Genomic DNA, 18,109 nt, shown 5'->3' with positions numbered 1-18,109 from the left:
CGACTTTTGGAGTTGGTGGTTCACTACCTCCTGCTGAGATGGTGTGGTCTGGCTTTGAACCTCAGAGCCCACGGTTCTAGGTTTTTTCTGGAGCGAGAAATGATGTTGGTGGCAGGCGGGCTTAGGGACATCGGCTGGAGCTGTTGTCGAGGCCTCGTTGGCACATCCTTGAGGTTCAAAGCCTGTCTCTCTCCCTAGAGTCAGGTAGGTAGGTAGGTCGGTCAGTCGCTCTCTCTCTAGGGAGAGAGAGAGAGAGAGAGAGAGAGAGAGAGAGAGAGAGCAAGAAAGAGAGAGGGAGAGAGAGAGAGAGAGAGCGAGATAGAGAGAGAGCGAGATAGAGAGAGAGAAAGAGAGAGAGCGAGAGAGCGAGAGAGATAGAGCGAGACCGGTGGTTGCCCTGACTTTGAGACTCTTGTTGAGATAGAACCCTGGAAGAATGATCCTCAGATGGTAACTGCAGTCTTTAGCGCAGTCTGTGTCCTGGGTGTATGTTTTACTGGATCAAAGTCCGTCCTCTGAGGACAGAGTTTCCAGCTCTGATCTATTAGGCCTGCAAGGTACTGGGGGCACCTTCCTCTAGGAGTAAGTTCCTTCAATTTTTTCGGAACCAAGAGTAGTTGATGGCTTGGTAGAGTCTTGGTGCTGCATTCCATAATGTGTTCATCAACGATCCCTCCTATACTGTCTTCTTATTTTCAAAGGGCTGGCAGGCTGAACAGCTTGAATTTGCAGTATACGCTTCGAGGTTATCCACAAAACTAACAATGCACCAGGACAATGAGTACACCTCATTTTTTCTGTCATCAGATTGGCTAGTACTTTGGAACTATGACTGTTGAGGTACAAAGAACAGTTGTTTGACTCTAGAATCATCTCCAACAACTACAAAAAACTGCTTCCATCTTTAACGATTGGGATTTAATCCAGATCAGAGGTCTTTTTTCACTGATCCAGGTCGTATGAGAATGACTCAGTGGGAAGTAGAGGGAAGGGGTTATGGAGAACACACACCTTCAGTTTTGTCTCAAGTACAACAGTACGTTCCTGTGACAGTCACATGTTTTGAAATCTCTGCTTGACCAGAGACCGCAAGGAATAACACAAAAATTGCAACATCTATGCCATTGGATGGCAGGAGTGTACAACTTGATCTAAGGCTAAAAATGCTAAAAACATTCAATGGCATTAAATCTAAAAGCATAAATCACACTATAGCTTATATGGATGCAAGTGACAATGATGCCTCCTCACAAGGAACTCATCAGTGCCAATAAGGCAGTTGTAGAAATTTATTTCACAAATATTTGTAGCAGAAACAAATGGATCGAACAAATGGTGAACCTGAGCACAGTCCTAGGTGTGTTCACTAGCAGTAGGCAAACACTATAGACAAACCAGTAAATATTTGTATTCTTGCATTAGAAGGCACAAAAGTAAATTTTTGATAAAAACGCTGAGTAGTCCCCAAAAAACGTAACTGCAGCAGAATGTTTAGATTACCTTCCACAAAGAGTATTAGTGCCCAAAGTACCATAAACCTGTCAATTTTTGGCATTTTTCTATTTAAACAAGGCAAAATAGACATTTATACTACTTCTATTTACCTGGTGTTCCCGATAATCCCTTGGTTCCTGGCAAGCCATTTAGACCAGTCAGACCTGAAAATCCTGGATAACCTAAAATAAAATGTGATAGAGAATATTAAAAAACAGAAACACTTATCAACTGTTGTGAGACAGTAAATTATTAGCTGAGGTGGATGGTAGTCCTCTTCAAGTAATAATGGCTCAATCCTTGGTAGCTGTACGACAGGATTAGCTTAGGAGATATGTGCAAATAATTTATCAGTACCAAAACAGTTCAAAAGTAAAACACACAACACCAAAAAATCTCTCACTGCAATTTAAAAAAATAGAGAAAATGTTAAGGTGTGAATAGACACCAAAATGGCAAAAATCTGAAGTAGAAACCAGACATGTGATTTTTCAAAGTTTTTGCTGTTTCTAGCACCAAGAAGCACAAAGCGCCACCTGAGGGTAGCTGGTCAAGCTAGATCGGCTGAAACTTAAAAGTTAAGGCCAACCGCAATGGAGTTCATGTTGCATACTGGGACCATGTTCGTACCCATGGAAAGTTCTGACTTCTTCATTTTTCTGGAGGAAAGTCCTCATCGACAAGGATGTTCAGGGGATTGGGGTGAGAGCTGAATCCGAAGAGGGTTCTTAAACGGCAGCTGGATGAAGGGCGAGATCTCAGTGAGAGCCTCGCCGGGAAGTTTAAGGCTCGGACATTGAGAAAACTTCGAGCAGGTGTAGTCTGAATTCTAGGTCCAGGAAGGTGTCGTCGGGTGCGGGGTGCTGCTGCATGCTGTTTGCCCTTATGAAATCCTCTATGTTCAGACTTAGAAACTTTTCTGGAAGTCAGGATTCTTTCTGTGGGATAAACCATCAAGTTGACTCTGACCGGCAGTTGGATGTCGGTTGCTCTGGCTCGGTAGCCTCTCGTTCTTTTTGATGAAAGTTCAGAAAAACTTTCTAAGTGTCCAGTCTCAATTTGTAAGGGGCAGGGAGGATACTCAAACACCAGCCAAGGATCCAGGACCTTTTTGGCACAGCTTGGGGTTTAGGACTCAATTTCCCAGAAGCCATTAGCAGCATCCAGAGCAAATCCAGTTGGAACTAGTCAGCTGGGCTCAGTAGAGATTTGGATTTCTTGCAGCATCTATGTACCTGGAGCAGAATAGTAGGAAAGACAACTAGCTCTTGGAGTTCAATCTTCTGTCCTGGGTGCACGTGGGAAGCAGTTTCAGCCCTTGAAATTTCTCTCCACAGGTTCAACAGCATGTGCAGTCCTTCTTCTGTCTTCCACAGGTCCATGGTGTTCTGAAGAGGGTACTAAGGGTGTCTCTTTTATGTCCAGTGCTAGCCTGTGGATAGGGATAGGGAATAGGGGAAACTCCTGCCCCCTTCCTAAGCAATGGGATAAATGTTCCCAGGACCCTGGTCCTACCCACTTTTGCAGCATTCCCGGTGTGTTTTACTTTAAACTATTCCACAATGCCACTTTCTACCTTAAACCAATATGGCAGAACCTTTCTTCCCTTGTGATGAAGAGCTCTGGTACAACCATAAGTGTCTAGCTAGACAAATCAGCCCCCCCCCCTGCAAACCAGTTCTGAACCCCCCCTCTCTCCCCCCTCCCCCGCCCCCCCCAACACCACTGGGACCTGTGCCACTCTGGCTACTTGGACAATGGCAGGGTGTTTGTTACATCTGCCTTTGACAGGGGATGCCTCTTTGAAGTTCATTTAGTTGGTGGACACAGCCTCCCCCTCTCCGCCATCCCAGCCAAGTCCTCTTTTGTTCCCTTTCCTGGGAGTCATTCACACCTTCTTGCAAGGGGCCAGTAATAATAATAATAATAATACAGCATTTTGTAAAGCGCGAACAGCTACCTCACGAGGAGGTGTCCCGGCGCTAGGAAGAACACAGTTGACCTGGAGAGTTGAAGTGAGGGAGCTTAGCGTGGTTGGGTAAAGAGGCAAGTTTTAGCAACCGCTTGAAGCAAGGTTCAGAGGGGGCTTGCTGAATTGCTGGGGGCAGGGTGTTCCATAGCGTTGCAACATTTGCCGAAAAAGTTCGACCCCCCAATCGAGCCCTTTTTGCTCGTGGGACGACAAGTTGAACACGGCAATTGGAACAAAGCGCACGGGCCTGGAAGTATCTCGGGAGCCGGGTTTTCAAATACTTAGGACAGGCAGTGGGGCATTAACTCTGACAAGGCTACTAGAGGATTTAGACAGGAAAATACCAACTTTCTAAAAGTGGCGTTTTCAGAATAGTAATTTAAAATCTGACTTGACCAGTAAAATGAATTTTAATTTACTGTTAATTTGTGTCCTTGATTCATTGTTCTAGCTATTCCCAAAATGAAGTTATACAATATAAATTGTTACACTGTAACCCAGTGCTTTTCTATGGGAGAGCTAACCTTGCCACAGTGAAAAAGACTTTTCACTGTTAGGACATGTAAATAGTAAGTACACAAGCCCTTTTTTTGTTTAATACCATGCAGCTTGTTCTATTGCCATTTAGGGCTTGCCATTTGGGGTGACCTATAATTATTAGAAAGAAAGATTCAGGCTTAGGAATGGGTTTACTTTTCCAGGTTGAATTTTATAGTTTTAAAACGGCACAGTGAAGGAAGCTGGCTATTTATGTCACAAACTATGCTGACGACACGCAGCTCATCCTCTCATTGGAGGGGGAGCAATCTCCTTCTATTTATGAGTTTCACTGTTGTCTGCGTAATACGGCACAGCGGTTGAAAGCCAATTCATTACAATTTAATGCCGGTAAGACGGAGATTCTTTTCTGTCCGGTTGACAGAATTCCTTCACTGCTGTCTAGTAACTTCTGGCCTAATGAAATGTCAACTGCACTGAGGCTAGTGGAGAAGGTTCGCAATCTGGGTATTGTGTTTAACAATAAGCTGAACATGGAAGCCCAAGTCACTAAAGCGGTGGGAAACTGCTTGGCAATCATCAGATCACTACGCAAAATCCTTCCTTTACTACCATCTCAAGTGCGGGCCCTTGTACAGAGTACAGTCTTGAGTAGACTGGACTACTGTAACGCCCTCTTTGCTTGAATCTCCTAAGTTCCTGTTGGACAGATTGTCGAGAATCCAGTCCGCCGCAGCTAAACTTCCTTTGGGATGGCCGAGACGGTCCTCGTCCTCCAAGGCCCTTGCAGAACTCCACTGGTTGCCTGTGGGACAGAGAATTAAGTTTAAATCTCTCTGTCTTGTGTTTAAAGCTTGGCACTGGATGGGTCCTAGCGTGTTAAAGAGAAAGTTTGAGTGGTATGCCCCAGCTAGAAATCTTCGCTCTACTTCAGCTAGATTGGTTAAGGTAGCTAGGTTTAGGAAAGCCAGAACCGGCGGCAGAACTTTTGCGGTCGCTGCGGCCAAACTGTGGAATGGACTGCCTCTGGAAGTAAGACACATCAGTGAGCTCCTACCCAATGGGATACTTACACCTGGGGTGACTACCTCTTTTCGTGTCCACATCAGGTGGCCCACCTTGGGGGGTGCCTAACTTGATAGTGAGGCATGCCTATTGACTAGCTAATTTTCCCTCCTGTTCTAGAGCTAAATGGGCCCCAGGGCAGGGGGGTGGCATGCTTCATGTCTGGAGGAAGCCGGGGTTGCATATCAAAGATGGCAGAGGCTTTGAAGCCTCTGGGCTGGGTACATGAATTCACTAGACACCCAGCTGAAGGAGGTGTGATCACCTTTCTCAGGAGCAGGCATTGCTCCTGATTACTGAGAGCTTTGGCAGTCCCGAGCATGAGGTCAGAAACTCGACTGGGGTGGCTGGCTGGAAGAGTCCAGTTAGCCAGCACACTAAAAGACTGGTAGGTTTCAGGGGGTACCTCGAAGATGCCCTCTGGTTGCATGTCAAAATAAATCCTACACGGGCATCAGGTTGTGTAGCTGGGTGACTCATAATAAACAGGGCCCAGTGCATGGCCTTAAGATGGCTACCTGATCACTTGCAATGACCAGCAATAGAACTGGGTATCACAGGGGCATACCTGCTCATACAGATAAGTCCTCACCTATAAAATAATGAACCCTGCCTTAGGGCTGCCCGGCCTGCTGTAGGGTGACACATAGTATACGCAGTGTCTTTGGTAATGGCACACAAGCAGCGGGTCATGCCGCGTTTTCGAAAAAGGTTTGCACCGTTTCATGCAGCCTGCCATGGCAGGCTAAGAGTCATGTTTTCACTTGTCACTTTAGTGGTGGCATAAGAAGTGCTTCAGTCCACTAGTGATATTAAATTTACAGGCCCTGGTCACACAGAGTCCCACATACTAGGAACCTATAGGTAAGTGAAATAAGCCAATCCGAAATTAGCCAATTCTACATGTTTTTAGGGGTCAGAGCACCTACACCGGGCAGCAACACCCCAGTGTTCAGAGTCCATACACCAGCAATAAAAATCTAGGAAAAAGTGTGTGCTTCTGAGGGGGGGGGGTTTAGGTAGCGGTTTCACCGACGCAAAAAGGGCATTTTTTTTTACACAATTACATATATCTTTGACAATCATTACTTATCAAAATGCAATGCGGATGTAATGCCTGCAAAATTCTGAACCATTGGCAATCACTCTGGCTGCGATCCAGTACATTGCTTTTCACACACTATGTCACTTGAGATGTAGACCAGCCTTATGAAAATCAGTCTTGGTCCTGCAGAATAAGGAGCAGTCAAGCTCAAACTGCCAGCCCAGATCCCCTCTGAAAGTAAACAAAAAACATCCATGAGAAGAAAAAGTTGCTTACCTGCGATTAAGATCTTTCGGGTGGATACACTATCTACCTACAGATTCCTGACGTGTAGAGTAATCCACAGGCATCAGACTGGATCCCCAACTCAAAGCAATGATTTCGCTGTTGAGGGCGCCAGACTCAGTTGGTACTGGAAGTGACATCAGGTGATATCACCAGGGCCATATAGCATCCACCCCAGCGCATCAACATCCGCGTCCTCTGTTTTTCCCTAGCCTTCCAGGTGAGAGGGCAGATTGACTTTGATGAAGGATTGCAGTACCAGAACAATGCAAGATGGGATCTTATTAACTTTTCCTATGACACATCCATCAAACGGGGAAGCGAACGAGTCAATAAAGAATCTGAAGGTAGAGTAGCCACCAGAAAGATCATTACTGCAGGTAAGTAATTTTATCTTATGATGAATCCTTCTCTCTGCCCAGATTGATGGATGGTTAGACAAGAAAATCCTGCAAGGCTGATCTGGCAAAGTGTCAATCCATGCGCACCTCCTAATACAGACAGTAGTATTCTGTAAGGAAGCCCATGTTGTTGCCGTACAGATTTCTGCAATCAAGACTCCCTGAGCAAGAGTAGAAGTGGTTGATTTAGCCCTTGTGGAATGGGCTCTAATTCCAACAGTAGGCTCTTTCTTGGCTAAGGCTTAGCACTTCATGATGCAGAGGAAGATCCACCAAGACAGAGTCCTCTTCTGCACCACCTTACCTTTTTGGCACCACAGTATCTGACAAAAAGCTGGTTGTTTGATAGTGTGGTCCAGGTGGTAGTTAATTGCCCGCTGAGGATCCAACCAATGCAACCGCTACTCCTCTTTTGCAGGATGAGGTGGAGGACAGAAGGTCAGAAGAGTGATAGAAGGTCCAGCCTGAGTGGAAGGCATAGCGAAGGAAATGTGGAGAAGCGCAGAATGTCTGTATATCGCACCCTTATAGTCTGTCCAGGGGCAATGAGAATGACTTGTGTCCTGCCTTAGCAAATCTTACTGAGAAGTCGAGGAATCAAGAATCAAGTGTAAGGGGGAAGCTCGTAATGCAGCTGAAAGTTCCACCTCATCTCACCATGGCTCACTCAACCGATACTGTAAGGAGCAGAACAGATGGCGTTAAGTATTTTCTGAGGAGGCAAATAAGCCCACCTGAGGAGTGCCTCACTGGGCAAAGAAGCCCCAGATTACAATCAGCAGAAGACGTCACTTGTAACTGGCAAAATTATGTCGGCTCTGGCTGTTGGCTCTTACATTTAGAGACCCCGCTAGGTGACTGGTGGTGAGCCCAAGACCACAGTCTCAACATTTCCAGCCAAAGGAGGTGAGAACCTACCCCCCTTGCTTTTTTACATACCAGTCTTGTTGTCCATCAAGTTCTGGTGGGATCAATTTGCAATGGAGGCGAGGTAGGCCTTGAGTTCCAGCCGAATAGCGCGCAGTTCTCATAGATTGATATGAAGCACCCACTCTTCCGGAGACCAGAGGCCTCTGATCTGCAGAACCTCCAGATGGGCTCCACAACCTAAAACGGAGGCATCCATCACCTTCATAGTCACGGTTAGAGGGTGAGTGAAGGCCATCCTGTGAGTAAAGTTGGCCTCAATACCCCACCAGGCCACTACGATATAGCACTGGGTGAGATCAAGATGGAGTCTGAGAGGTGTACCCCATACTGGAGCCACTGCCTGCGTAGGCACCACTGCAAGGCCTTCATGTGCCAATGTGCATGCATGACTAAGAGGATGCAGGAAGCCAGCAGACCTACAAAAGGCAGAACTGTCAGGATTGTAATAGTAGTGCCCTGCTGGAAATATGGAACCATCTCCTGGAAGTCTCTGATTCTCTGAGTCGGAGGAAAGGTGCAGAGAAAAGTGGAGTCCAGTACTGACCCTATGAACTGGAGTCATTGGGAGGGCCACTGGTGAGGTCTGGGCTCGTTGATCGAAAAGCCTGGGTGAAACATCAGAGCTGCTGTTGTCTGCAGATGGCGAAACACCACCACCGGTGAGCTGACTTGTAGGACCCAATCATCCAGGTATTGGAAAATTGTGGCACTCAACTGTTTGAGATGGGCCACAACCATTGCCATCACCTTTGTAAAGACTCGAGGTGCCCAAGTTACACGAAAGGACAGTACTACAAATTGGTTGTGCATAGAACCCTCCACAGAAGAACAGTCCTTAAGCAGTTCCAGGCATTTTATCTGTGTTGCAATGGTTTCCTATGGTGTGGTCCTGATGCAAGGGATGAAGGATGCTGAAGATGCTCCAAGGATGCTGTGGATGTGACAGCGTCTACGGGGGTCTTCCTGAAGAGGTTACTTAGTCCATAAAGATGGTGAGGGGGGTCCTACTTGCAGGGTCAATGTACCACAAGGCTCCCACCGGTCTGGCTGAAGTCTAGTCCCCACTGGACCACCAGTTGTCTGGTGTTGTGATCACAGGCCATACCTTCCTGGGTTGATAACTTGCCTCGGTCTCTGCAACTCTCCGACAGCACTCCCAGGCTCAGCGAACTCGGGAGCAACTCTGTGTGTCGGGTCTTGGTCCTTGGTGCTACATGGCAGCAGTGGTAGAGGAGTGAAGACTTTGGGCTATCAACTTGCCCCAGCAGGCTTCTTCAGCTGTTGTGTCCTTGTGTTGCCAACAGGAGTCCAGCCAGCTGGCCCTTGGTGTTCTTGTGGCATGACTGGGCTCGGGAGGCAGGCACAGTCCCTCTCTTCCCTAGCCACCAGGTGCAGTTTCGATTGTGCAGCCTCTCTTAGCTGGCAGTTTGATGCAGCAAGGCAGTCCTTCTTCCAAGTCGGGTGAATTCGGAGTTCTGGGTGCCAAGGGGGTCATCGTTATCTTAGGAAAATGCTCTGAGGGAAGGATGCAGTTAGTTGTCAATGGGCTACCAGGTTCCCTCACACCTGATGACCACTTCCTGGGATGTGTGGCATCTGGCTATTCCAGGATGCACAATTCTGCCCACTTCCAACATGGCAAGACACCTCTCTTGACACTCAGAGCTCCTTAGCCCACTCCCTAAGGTGTGGTTACACGCCCCTTGACAAAACAGTTTGACAACTGGCTTCTCCTCTCCTGTACACAGTGCCAGCCTGCATGCCTAAACAATAGAGCACCCCTCTCCTAAATGTTATCCACTTGCCCTTCAAGGCGGCTTCTCCTTTGAAGCTCACCTTTTGGGCTAACACCTGTGTGGATCCCTGCAGCAGGGAGGTAACACATCTGTCCCACACATCTGTGCCACCCTGTTGTGTCTTTTTCTGAGAGTCATTACCACGTTTCCCCAGGGGTACAGAAAGCTGTCTGAAGAACAAGCCCCGTGTACAACAGTAAAAGGGCACTGGAAAACTTGGACAATTAAAGCCCAAGTCTAATCTAAATTTGTACTTTGCCGACCAGTGACATTAAGTTCGACTTAACCATTAAATCAGAGAGAGGGGAAATGGGGAAAGGGAGAGGAGGCACCTGAAGAAAGGGAAGGGTGTAGGCCCACTCATTTGGCAAAAGTCTTTTTAAAGTGCTTTGAGGGGATTTGTGGTTTGTAGGGGTGACAAATGAACAGAAACACATTAAAATAATTTTAGAATAATATTTTTTACAAATATATTTTTGAAAACGATATTTAAAACAATGATTTTCTTGAAAATTATATTACTTACCTACAAAACGATATTCTTGACAATATTTTTGCATCACAATATTTTGGTCACAACATTTCTTTTCCAATATGCCGAAGAAATCTCTGCTAAACCAAAGGACAGGGGTGTCTATACTTTTCACAACAGGCTTATCTAGTGTTGTAAAAGTATACAGGAGGTGTTTGCGCACGTGGGAACTAGCATGTCCAAAAGGAAAATACCAGTCCTGCATAATGGGAGCCACCATCTTGTGCAGCCCACACACATGGAGCCCAACGGGCTCCAACACTCAATGGTCCAGACAAACACCTGTGAAATCAATTCCTGCAGGTACCCCTTGTACAAGACTTGATGAAGAGCAAGGACTGCATTTATCAGAGACTGAATTAACGTTTTAAGGCAGATGCTGGTAATATAAAAAGGTCTGTACTCCTGCCTAGAAATACATGCCACCACCCTGTCAGTACCACTCCATCTAGTAGACAGTGCAGTAGCAAGTCTCACAAAAACTGTACACATTGGGGTGATCCCTGACATCAGAGCCTAGCGCAGAAGTTGAGAATAATAAAGGGAAAACCTCCAGCAGGCTCAAAGGAGAGTCACAGCTTCACAAAGCAATGCAGAGGACTTTTCTCCAACAGGTAGGGAGGCTCTCAAATCTGTAACTTTCTGAGTATTCAAAAACATTTGCAAGAGCTCTCCATTCCTAAATGTATACCCAATCATACTTTAAAGAAAATGTAATAATAAGTGTGACATTAATGTGAATCTCGGGAGATCTAGGAGAAAAGATTTTCCCACACAGAAACATGTTTATATTTGGTGAAAAATGTTGGAATTCAATTACAGTCTAGAGATACCATGCACAAGAGCCTACGATTTTGTTAAGTTTAAAAAATACTAAGCAGGTTTGACAAGCAAGTCCCTTGCGATATAGAAATAGGAAGAATGTGGGAAGTGTGCTGCTTTTCTCTTTAACCTAATTTCCAGGGAGATAAAATTAAATGTGTGTCCATCTATTCATTTAGGGGTAACCTTCATTGAACTAGGAGGTAGTTTTTTCAAAAGAGGAAAACAGCATGTTCCCCTCATTCATACTATGGATACTGTGGTTTTCACCACATGCTCTGGTCCCATCACTGACCACGAAGAGAAGATGTATACACTAGATTTAAAGAGGTGCATACAGTTGGTACAAGTCCGCAGCCTGCACCTTCCACACATTGTACTCTCTTTCTCAGAGGTCAAAGGTTTCCGACTGCGACCAAAATGCGTCAACAGATCCTGCTTCGGAGAAAGGGGTCCTTAGCTTACTGTGTTTTCAGTGAAATAAACATCCCTTTTCCTCTCTGCACATTTAATGCATTTATGTAATCCTATTTATGCAAAAGAAAATGAATGTGTTGCAAATATCAGAACGCAGAGCCTCAACACAACATTAAAATCAAGTATCTTTAAAACTGCCTCCTTGTGCATTAAGCAATCTGCGACAATCAAATAACTTCACCTGCTCCTGCTGCCAGAAGCGTGTCTTATTTTTGCTGGGCTAAATTTTTATAAAAATCACTCACCTTTAGTCCCCGGAAAGCCAGGTGCCCCTGGAAATCCTTGTGGTCCTGGCAGTCCTGGAGACCCTGGGAAGCCAGGGTTCCCTCTCAGTCCAAGCAGCCCAGGTATACCTAGAAACAGAGCATAAATATACTGGCTATGAACCACCCTTGCTTGAGAATCCATTCTGTGCAACAGTCTAGAGAACATTTTCAGCAATCACTTCGGGACCAAAGAACCACGCGCAACAATACCTACACCTACAGCCATAACATTCATCACCATAAATGTTGCATTGTCTTTTTGAAAAATGTTTCAAGTATTTTCATAAACATTGCTAAATTGGCAAGCTTTGGAAAAAAGCCTAATGTTTCAACGTGAAATGTTGGATTTGGTTCACCCATCTACTGGAAGTTTTTAACAAGGAAATATAAGTGGAAATACTTAAAAACATTTACCCAGAGGACCTTAGTAAGATGATTTATTTTTTACAGCTAGGTGAAGTCTAACAAACACTAGTAAAATGGCTTGTCTAATGAGAGTGCCACACCATTGGTTTTCCAATAAATACAAACAATCTAAATGGTTGCCATGTATGGATGCCTAGAGCATCTAGGAATGCTTTTTGTCTGAGGAAACCTGCTCCAAGGAGGCTACTGGTGCACGACAGCAAATGTGCACACATGGGCAGCCATCTTAGAATGGGTTTTCAGAAACAAAAAGCATGGCTGCCTAAATAACAAAAATATTGTGCAGAAGGGCAGAAATCAAAGAAGTGGCACACTCATAACTTTGTTGCAGTTGGTGGGTTCCTGGAAAAAAGTTAATTTTTTAAGAATTAAAATTAAAAATAAGTCGGGGAAAAGTTGGAATGCAACACACAAGCGTAGATGTAAGATGAATGAATTGACAGCGGAGGATGTACAGCATCGAAACACTTTCCAGCAGTGTGCTATAACTAAAAGAAAACATGAAAACTAAATGGCAGAGCAGGGAGAGGTGAGAGAACAATGGAGGAAGCAGGGAGAGAAAGCAGCATACACAGCACAAAGGGGGCAAAAATGTAAAGCAAAACCAGTACACAAGGGAAAGAAGACAACATATGCACTCTCTTGAAGTGCTGAAAAAAGAAGAAAAAAGTAAATCCCTAATTGTAGGCAAAAAAAGAAAAGATACAATTCTTCCAATCAAAAACTCTGTAAACAGCTATTGTCTCAGGAAGGGACAAACAAAGAGAGGAAGGCAAGCCATTAAAGTAGAAGCAAGCACATGATATAGACAAGAAAGCCAATGAATGATAAGACATGGGCTGACCCAAAGGGCAGTCTAAAAATTGGTATTGTACACACTAGTTCTTTTAACAGCCGACAGCTATAGCAAGCTCTATCTACAGGAGAGACCTAAAAATGGGCTTTAAATTACTTTGTATCACTTTGGGGGCATGACCATTTAAGGAACATAAGAATTCATGACTGACGGACAACACTGAAGCTTCCAACCCCTGCATTATCTCGTCACCAAATGCACTGTGAGGAAAAGGTCAGAGTCAGTGCAGCTTTACACCTCACATAAAGCTGATAAGAGTGGGCTAGCTCATGAGTGGGCACACACTGCAGAGCTAAGAAGTCAGAGCACCAGTGTTCGGGAAAGGCAACATTTCCAAAATGGCAACAACTCTTAAAATGATAAAAACATTCCTGGTCGAAGGTTTAAGATTTAAGGCCAACAGTAGTTTCTTTGTGTAAGCACTGCCAATATATGTTTGGGCTGGAATTACATTTTGTTCATTAGACAAAGCAAAACCTAACTCAAATGATGGCTACATCATCAGTTGGACATAAGTAAAAAAGGAATCAAAACGATTCTAAATTTTAAAAAAAATGTTACATTCTTTTAAGCAAACACAGAACATGAGCGTAAGACTATTTATGTTTACATTCAATATGCCACAAGTAAAGTAGGTACAAATAAAGCACTCTGTATACACAATAGAGTAAAGAAGGACAGTACATAGCAGGGAACATGGATACAGGGAGGATGTGGTGGATTTGGTGGTGCAGTTATCAACAGGCAACAGGCAACTCCTCAAAACCAGCAAGAAGACCGGAATAATTCCCTGCCTCCCTTTTCTTTACTACACTCCGATGTCTCTGCGTAGACTATGAGTGAAGTCAGGCGTATTGGGGGAGGGTAGAAAAGCACAAATGCACAGTGTGGTGAACTGGACCTCAATGATCCTATGCTAAAGTAACACATCTGGCTCAGGATTCAACAGCATAATTTCTTTAACACTAAAAGATATCCATGTGTACGCTAACGTTCAGTTATCCTCTCACACTCATATCAGCTCTTCGCCTGACACAAGCATTTATTGAACAGTACCTGTTTGTCCAGCTCGCCCTGTTTCACCCGGAGCGCCTTTAGTAGAGAATCCAGGGAATCCTGAGGGACCTGGCTCTCCGGGTAGACCGCTCGCTCCTGTTACCCCTAAAATATCAGTAAAAACATCAATCACACTTTGTATCTTCTCCAAATTCTTTGTAATAGAGATAATACTGGACAAATGAAGAACTTTGATATGGAGAGCAGGCAGGGTATATAGAAATTCAACACTGAATAGCAGGGCTAGAAAGAATATAGTGCCCAGTATCATGAACCAACATGTGGCTAAATTGCATGGCTAGTCCTCTACCCAGCTAACAGTCCTTGGGAGAGAAAGTGCAAACATGACATTATGGGAAGACAGTATCCTGAAATGCTGCAAATAAGATAGTAGTGTTGATGGCTGACACAGCAAGGTAACAAGCACGATACTTCACTTTGGTAATGCTTTATCTGCTCAAGACCCCATCTAGCCCAGATTTCTTACCATAGAATAAACCTCAGGGGCTAGATTGGATCCAAAATGTATTCCTGAGCAGTACCCCTGCATGCTGGTAGGTCTCGTCCTAAGTGACGTGCGCAGTGCTTGTAAAGGCGCCACCTCAGCAAGCTGACATCAGTTTCTTTTTGCGACCTTCCACTGCAGAAGTGAGGAGCCACGAAGGACAATGGCTGCTCGTGCGTAAAACTAGAGTCCCTAAAAGGGAAGCAACCCTTTACACTGAAATCTTTTTGCAGAGCGGAGAGGACAGGTTGGTCGGTAAGGACCTACAGCTAGCTAGAGTCTCTAGCAGATAAGGCGTTACCAAAGGTAAGTAACTTGTGAATCTGATAGAGACTTCTAGTAGCAAATTCCTTATCTTAAAATAGATACCAAGCAATACCGCCTGAAGGTGAGTCTGCAACATGGATTAAACTAGAAAATCCTGTTGGACCGAACGGACAAAATGCCCATTTCGCTGGACCTGTCTGTGCAGGCAGTTTGATTCCTAAACGTGTGCAGGGAAGAGAAAGTTGCTGCCAGACAGATAGTCAGGACAGGTACTTTGCGAGATAACAGTGTTCGCAGGCTTGGTGCTGCTAGAATGAGCTTGCAACATTCAGCAGGTTGCTTTTTGGCCAAGTGTAGCAGATTTTGATGAAGAGCACTATCCATCATGTTCCATTTCTGTGCCGCCTTTCCTTTTTTGGTTCCGACGTACCCCACAAAGAGTTGATCATCCACCCAGAACTCTTTTGTGTGGTGAAAGTAGAACAGCAATGATCTTTTTGGGGCCAGCCGATGGAGGCCCCCCCATTTCTTTAGAAGTGTGAGTTGGAGAGAAAAAGGTGGGCAAAGCGTAGGACTGGCCTACATGAAAGGGAGTCACCAACTTCGGTGGGAAGGATGCTTTAGTGCGAAAGACCAGTTGGTCTGGTGCGGAGGCTGTGATGACAGTGGCTGTACCTCACTGACCCTCATGGTAAATGCCTGAGGCGGCATTTGTGTAGCATTTCAAAGGGAGCACATATCAAAAATATGAGAACTAAGTTGAGGTCCTATTGCAGCATAATGAAAGGAGCAGGTGGAAGCATATATTGAAGACTGTTGAGAAACCTATTTACAATAGGTGATTTGAAAATTGATGGTTGATCTGACAACTGCAAAAATGCAGATATGGCAGACAAATAAGCTTTCAATGTGCCTAAAGCAGAGCCTTGTGGGCTAGGGTAAGAACAAACAAAATAACCTGGAAAAGGGGCGCAGATAGAGGGTCAATTAGCTATCTGCACACCATGACACAAACTTGATCTAATGGCATGCATATACCATCTTGGTGAAGGGACGCCTGGCTGAAAAGATAACAATGCACACTTCGGGCGGAAGGTCAAAAGCTTCCACCTCGCCCAGACAGCTGCCCTAGCACAGAAGTGATGCATCTGTCAGGGTCTGTTACTGAACCAATCAAGGTTTGTTAGGCACCACTGCAGGTCTTTTTCAGTTCCCTTCAAGATCTAGACCACGTCATAAAGATTCCATGTTGCTGTGCCCACTGAAACTTCAGGTCCCACTGCACACACCTCACATTCCAATGCGCATGTGTCACAAGGAGGATGCAGGAGGGCATGAGACCCAACAGCCTCAGAGTGAGTCTCACGGAAATCCTGGAAAGAGGCCGAAACATCAGTTTCGTCACCTGAATATCTTGGACTCGCTGCTCAGGAGGATAGGCCAAAACTGCACTGTGCCCAGAACAGCTCTGATGAAAGGGAGCATTTGAGAAGGAGTCAGGTGCGACTTCGGCAAGTTTATCCCAGAGAGTGCAGGTTTGCTGTAGTCTGAAGAAGGGGGATGACTGACAGGGGCAAGCCTGCCTTCAACAGCCCTTTGTCCAGGTAGAGAAAGACTGGAATTCCGGACCTCCACAGATGAGCTGTGACCCCCCCTTAACTTTTGTGAACACCAACATACGACCGTGAACCGCAGGTAACAGCTGTGGGCAGGCAGGGCAGGGAAATTCCAATAAGTGTCCTGTAAGTCCTGAGATACCATCCAGTCTCCTGGAACCAGGGTGGACAAGACTTTAGGGAATGTGAGAATTTCTTCTTTTTCAGGAAGAGATTGTGCAGGCACAGGTCTAGAATTGGACTTCGGCCTCTGCCCTTCTTGAGCACCAGAAAATAGCACAAAGAGCAACCTAGACCTACTTCTGATGCCGGCCTCGTTTCTATAGCTCCCCTGGCCAAGAGAGCTAACACCTTCTGATGGAGCAAAGAGATGGTCCGCAGTAAGCTTGTCGTAAGTGGGTCGAATGGGTGGGGGATTGGTCACAAAGAGGAAGGAGCAGCCCCTTTGGACGAGCTGCAAAACCAAACGGTCTGATATTATTAACCTCCATTGGTGCAGGTGATGGCGTATCCTGCCCTCCACCGCCTTTTGTTCGAAGGGCATACTAAAGGGGTTTGGAGGCTGCCGAGGGGTGGTGGTCCGCCTTGACTTCTGGCTTCCTGTCCCACGTTACCTGTGGGAACTGCATCCTTGACCACTAAAAGATTGCTCGGTTTGCCATCCATGGTGGCTGGGCATGTAAAGATGCGGTTGTAAGCTCCTTCTGTGACCCCGACAGGGGCAGAAAGTGGACTGGGATTGGCGAGGGCCATGGAAAGGCCCAACGACATGGCTGTAGCTCTGCTGTCCTTAAAGCTCTCTAGCGCTGAGTTCTCCTTCTCTCCAAACAACCGACAGCCATCAAAATCTTGGATATCCCCAGAGAAGCCAGTGGTTGTCGACCAGGTGTGGCATCTAAGGGCCACCGACGATGAAATTGCTCTGCCCAGTGAGTCAGTTCTGTCCAGCCCACATCATATTAAGAACTTGGCTGCAGCTCTCCCATCAGCAATTGTTTGAGAGAGTATGGTTAGGGCCTCCTCCGAGACCAAGGGCCACCTAGCCCCGGATGGTATGGGAGCATCGGCCCAGGAAGCTTGCAATGTTTACTGATAGCAGTGCCATGCTGTTGGAAAAGAACAGCCTCTTCCTTAAGATATCCTGCCTTTTGGATTCCCTATCCAGTGGAGTGGTAGGAAATGAGCTGGGATTAACTTTGGAGGTGGAGTCCTGGAAGACCATTCTCTCCAGGTTGGGGTGTTGGGTGAGGAAACTGGGTTCCCCTGGGGCGGGGCGATGGTGTTATGGTGTTGGGCAATTGTCCTATGCACAGCAACCTCTGTGCAGGGCTTGGACAAGGCCCGAGAAGAATAGTGGAAAGGTCTTCAATGAATGGGAGTAATGGTTCGGTGGGGGCAACTCTCGTCTGAAGCACCACCGTCAAGACAATCATCTTGACTGCCACTGAGGGTAACTGCCAATGAGGGTAACTGCTACAAGGTCCTCCGCTGCCCTGCGCACCACCACTGCGTATGAAGCACCATCCTTCACAGCCAGACTAGGGGTAGGTACCAGGTCAGTTCTGGGCAAGTGTCCAGTCTGCTGGCAGGCACCATATCCTCATACTAGTTGTCCTCTGGATCGTCTAACTGGTATCCATAAGGGTCCTCAGAACCCCCCCCGCCCCCAATCATCAACCAATCCAGGCATATCCACAAAATAGCTCACTGGCTCCGGCATAACATAAAATAACATAACAAAACATAATATAATAATATTTGTAAAGCGCATGTTCACACAGAGGTCTCTTGGCGCTGAAT

The 18,109-nt window shown here is 45.8% G+C and overlaps 1 protein-coding gene across 2 annotated transcripts in view; it reads right to left on the bottom strand.

Moving 5' to 3' along the window:
• The window catches only part of COL4A6 (collagen type IV alpha 6 chain), a 759,488-nt gene that overhangs the window by 100,423 nt on the left and 640,956 nt on the right, over positions 1-18,109 (bottom strand). For both annotated transcript variants that reach the window (XM_086918466.1, XM_086918467.1), the window contains exons 36-38: positions 13,922-14,026; positions 11,563-11,670; positions 1,605-1,676 (exon numbers count right to left, since the gene is read on the bottom strand). In XM_086918466.1, coding sequence (XP_086774592.1) covers positions 1,605-1,676; positions 11,563-11,670; positions 13,922-14,026 — 285 coding nt within the window. The remainder of the gene's footprint in view (positions 1-1,604; positions 1,677-11,562; positions 11,671-13,921; positions 14,027-18,109) is intronic.

Source organism: Lissotriton vulgaris, chromosome 4_1, assembly GCF_964263255.1.
Source record: "Lissotriton vulgaris chromosome 4_1, aLisVul1.2, whole genome shotgun sequence".
Lineage (NCBI taxonomy): Eukaryota > Metazoa > Chordata > Amphibia > Caudata > Salamandridae > Lissotriton > Lissotriton vulgaris.
Note: the sequence above shows the minus strand (reverse complement) of the source record. Positions and strands in the feature narration are given on the sequence as shown.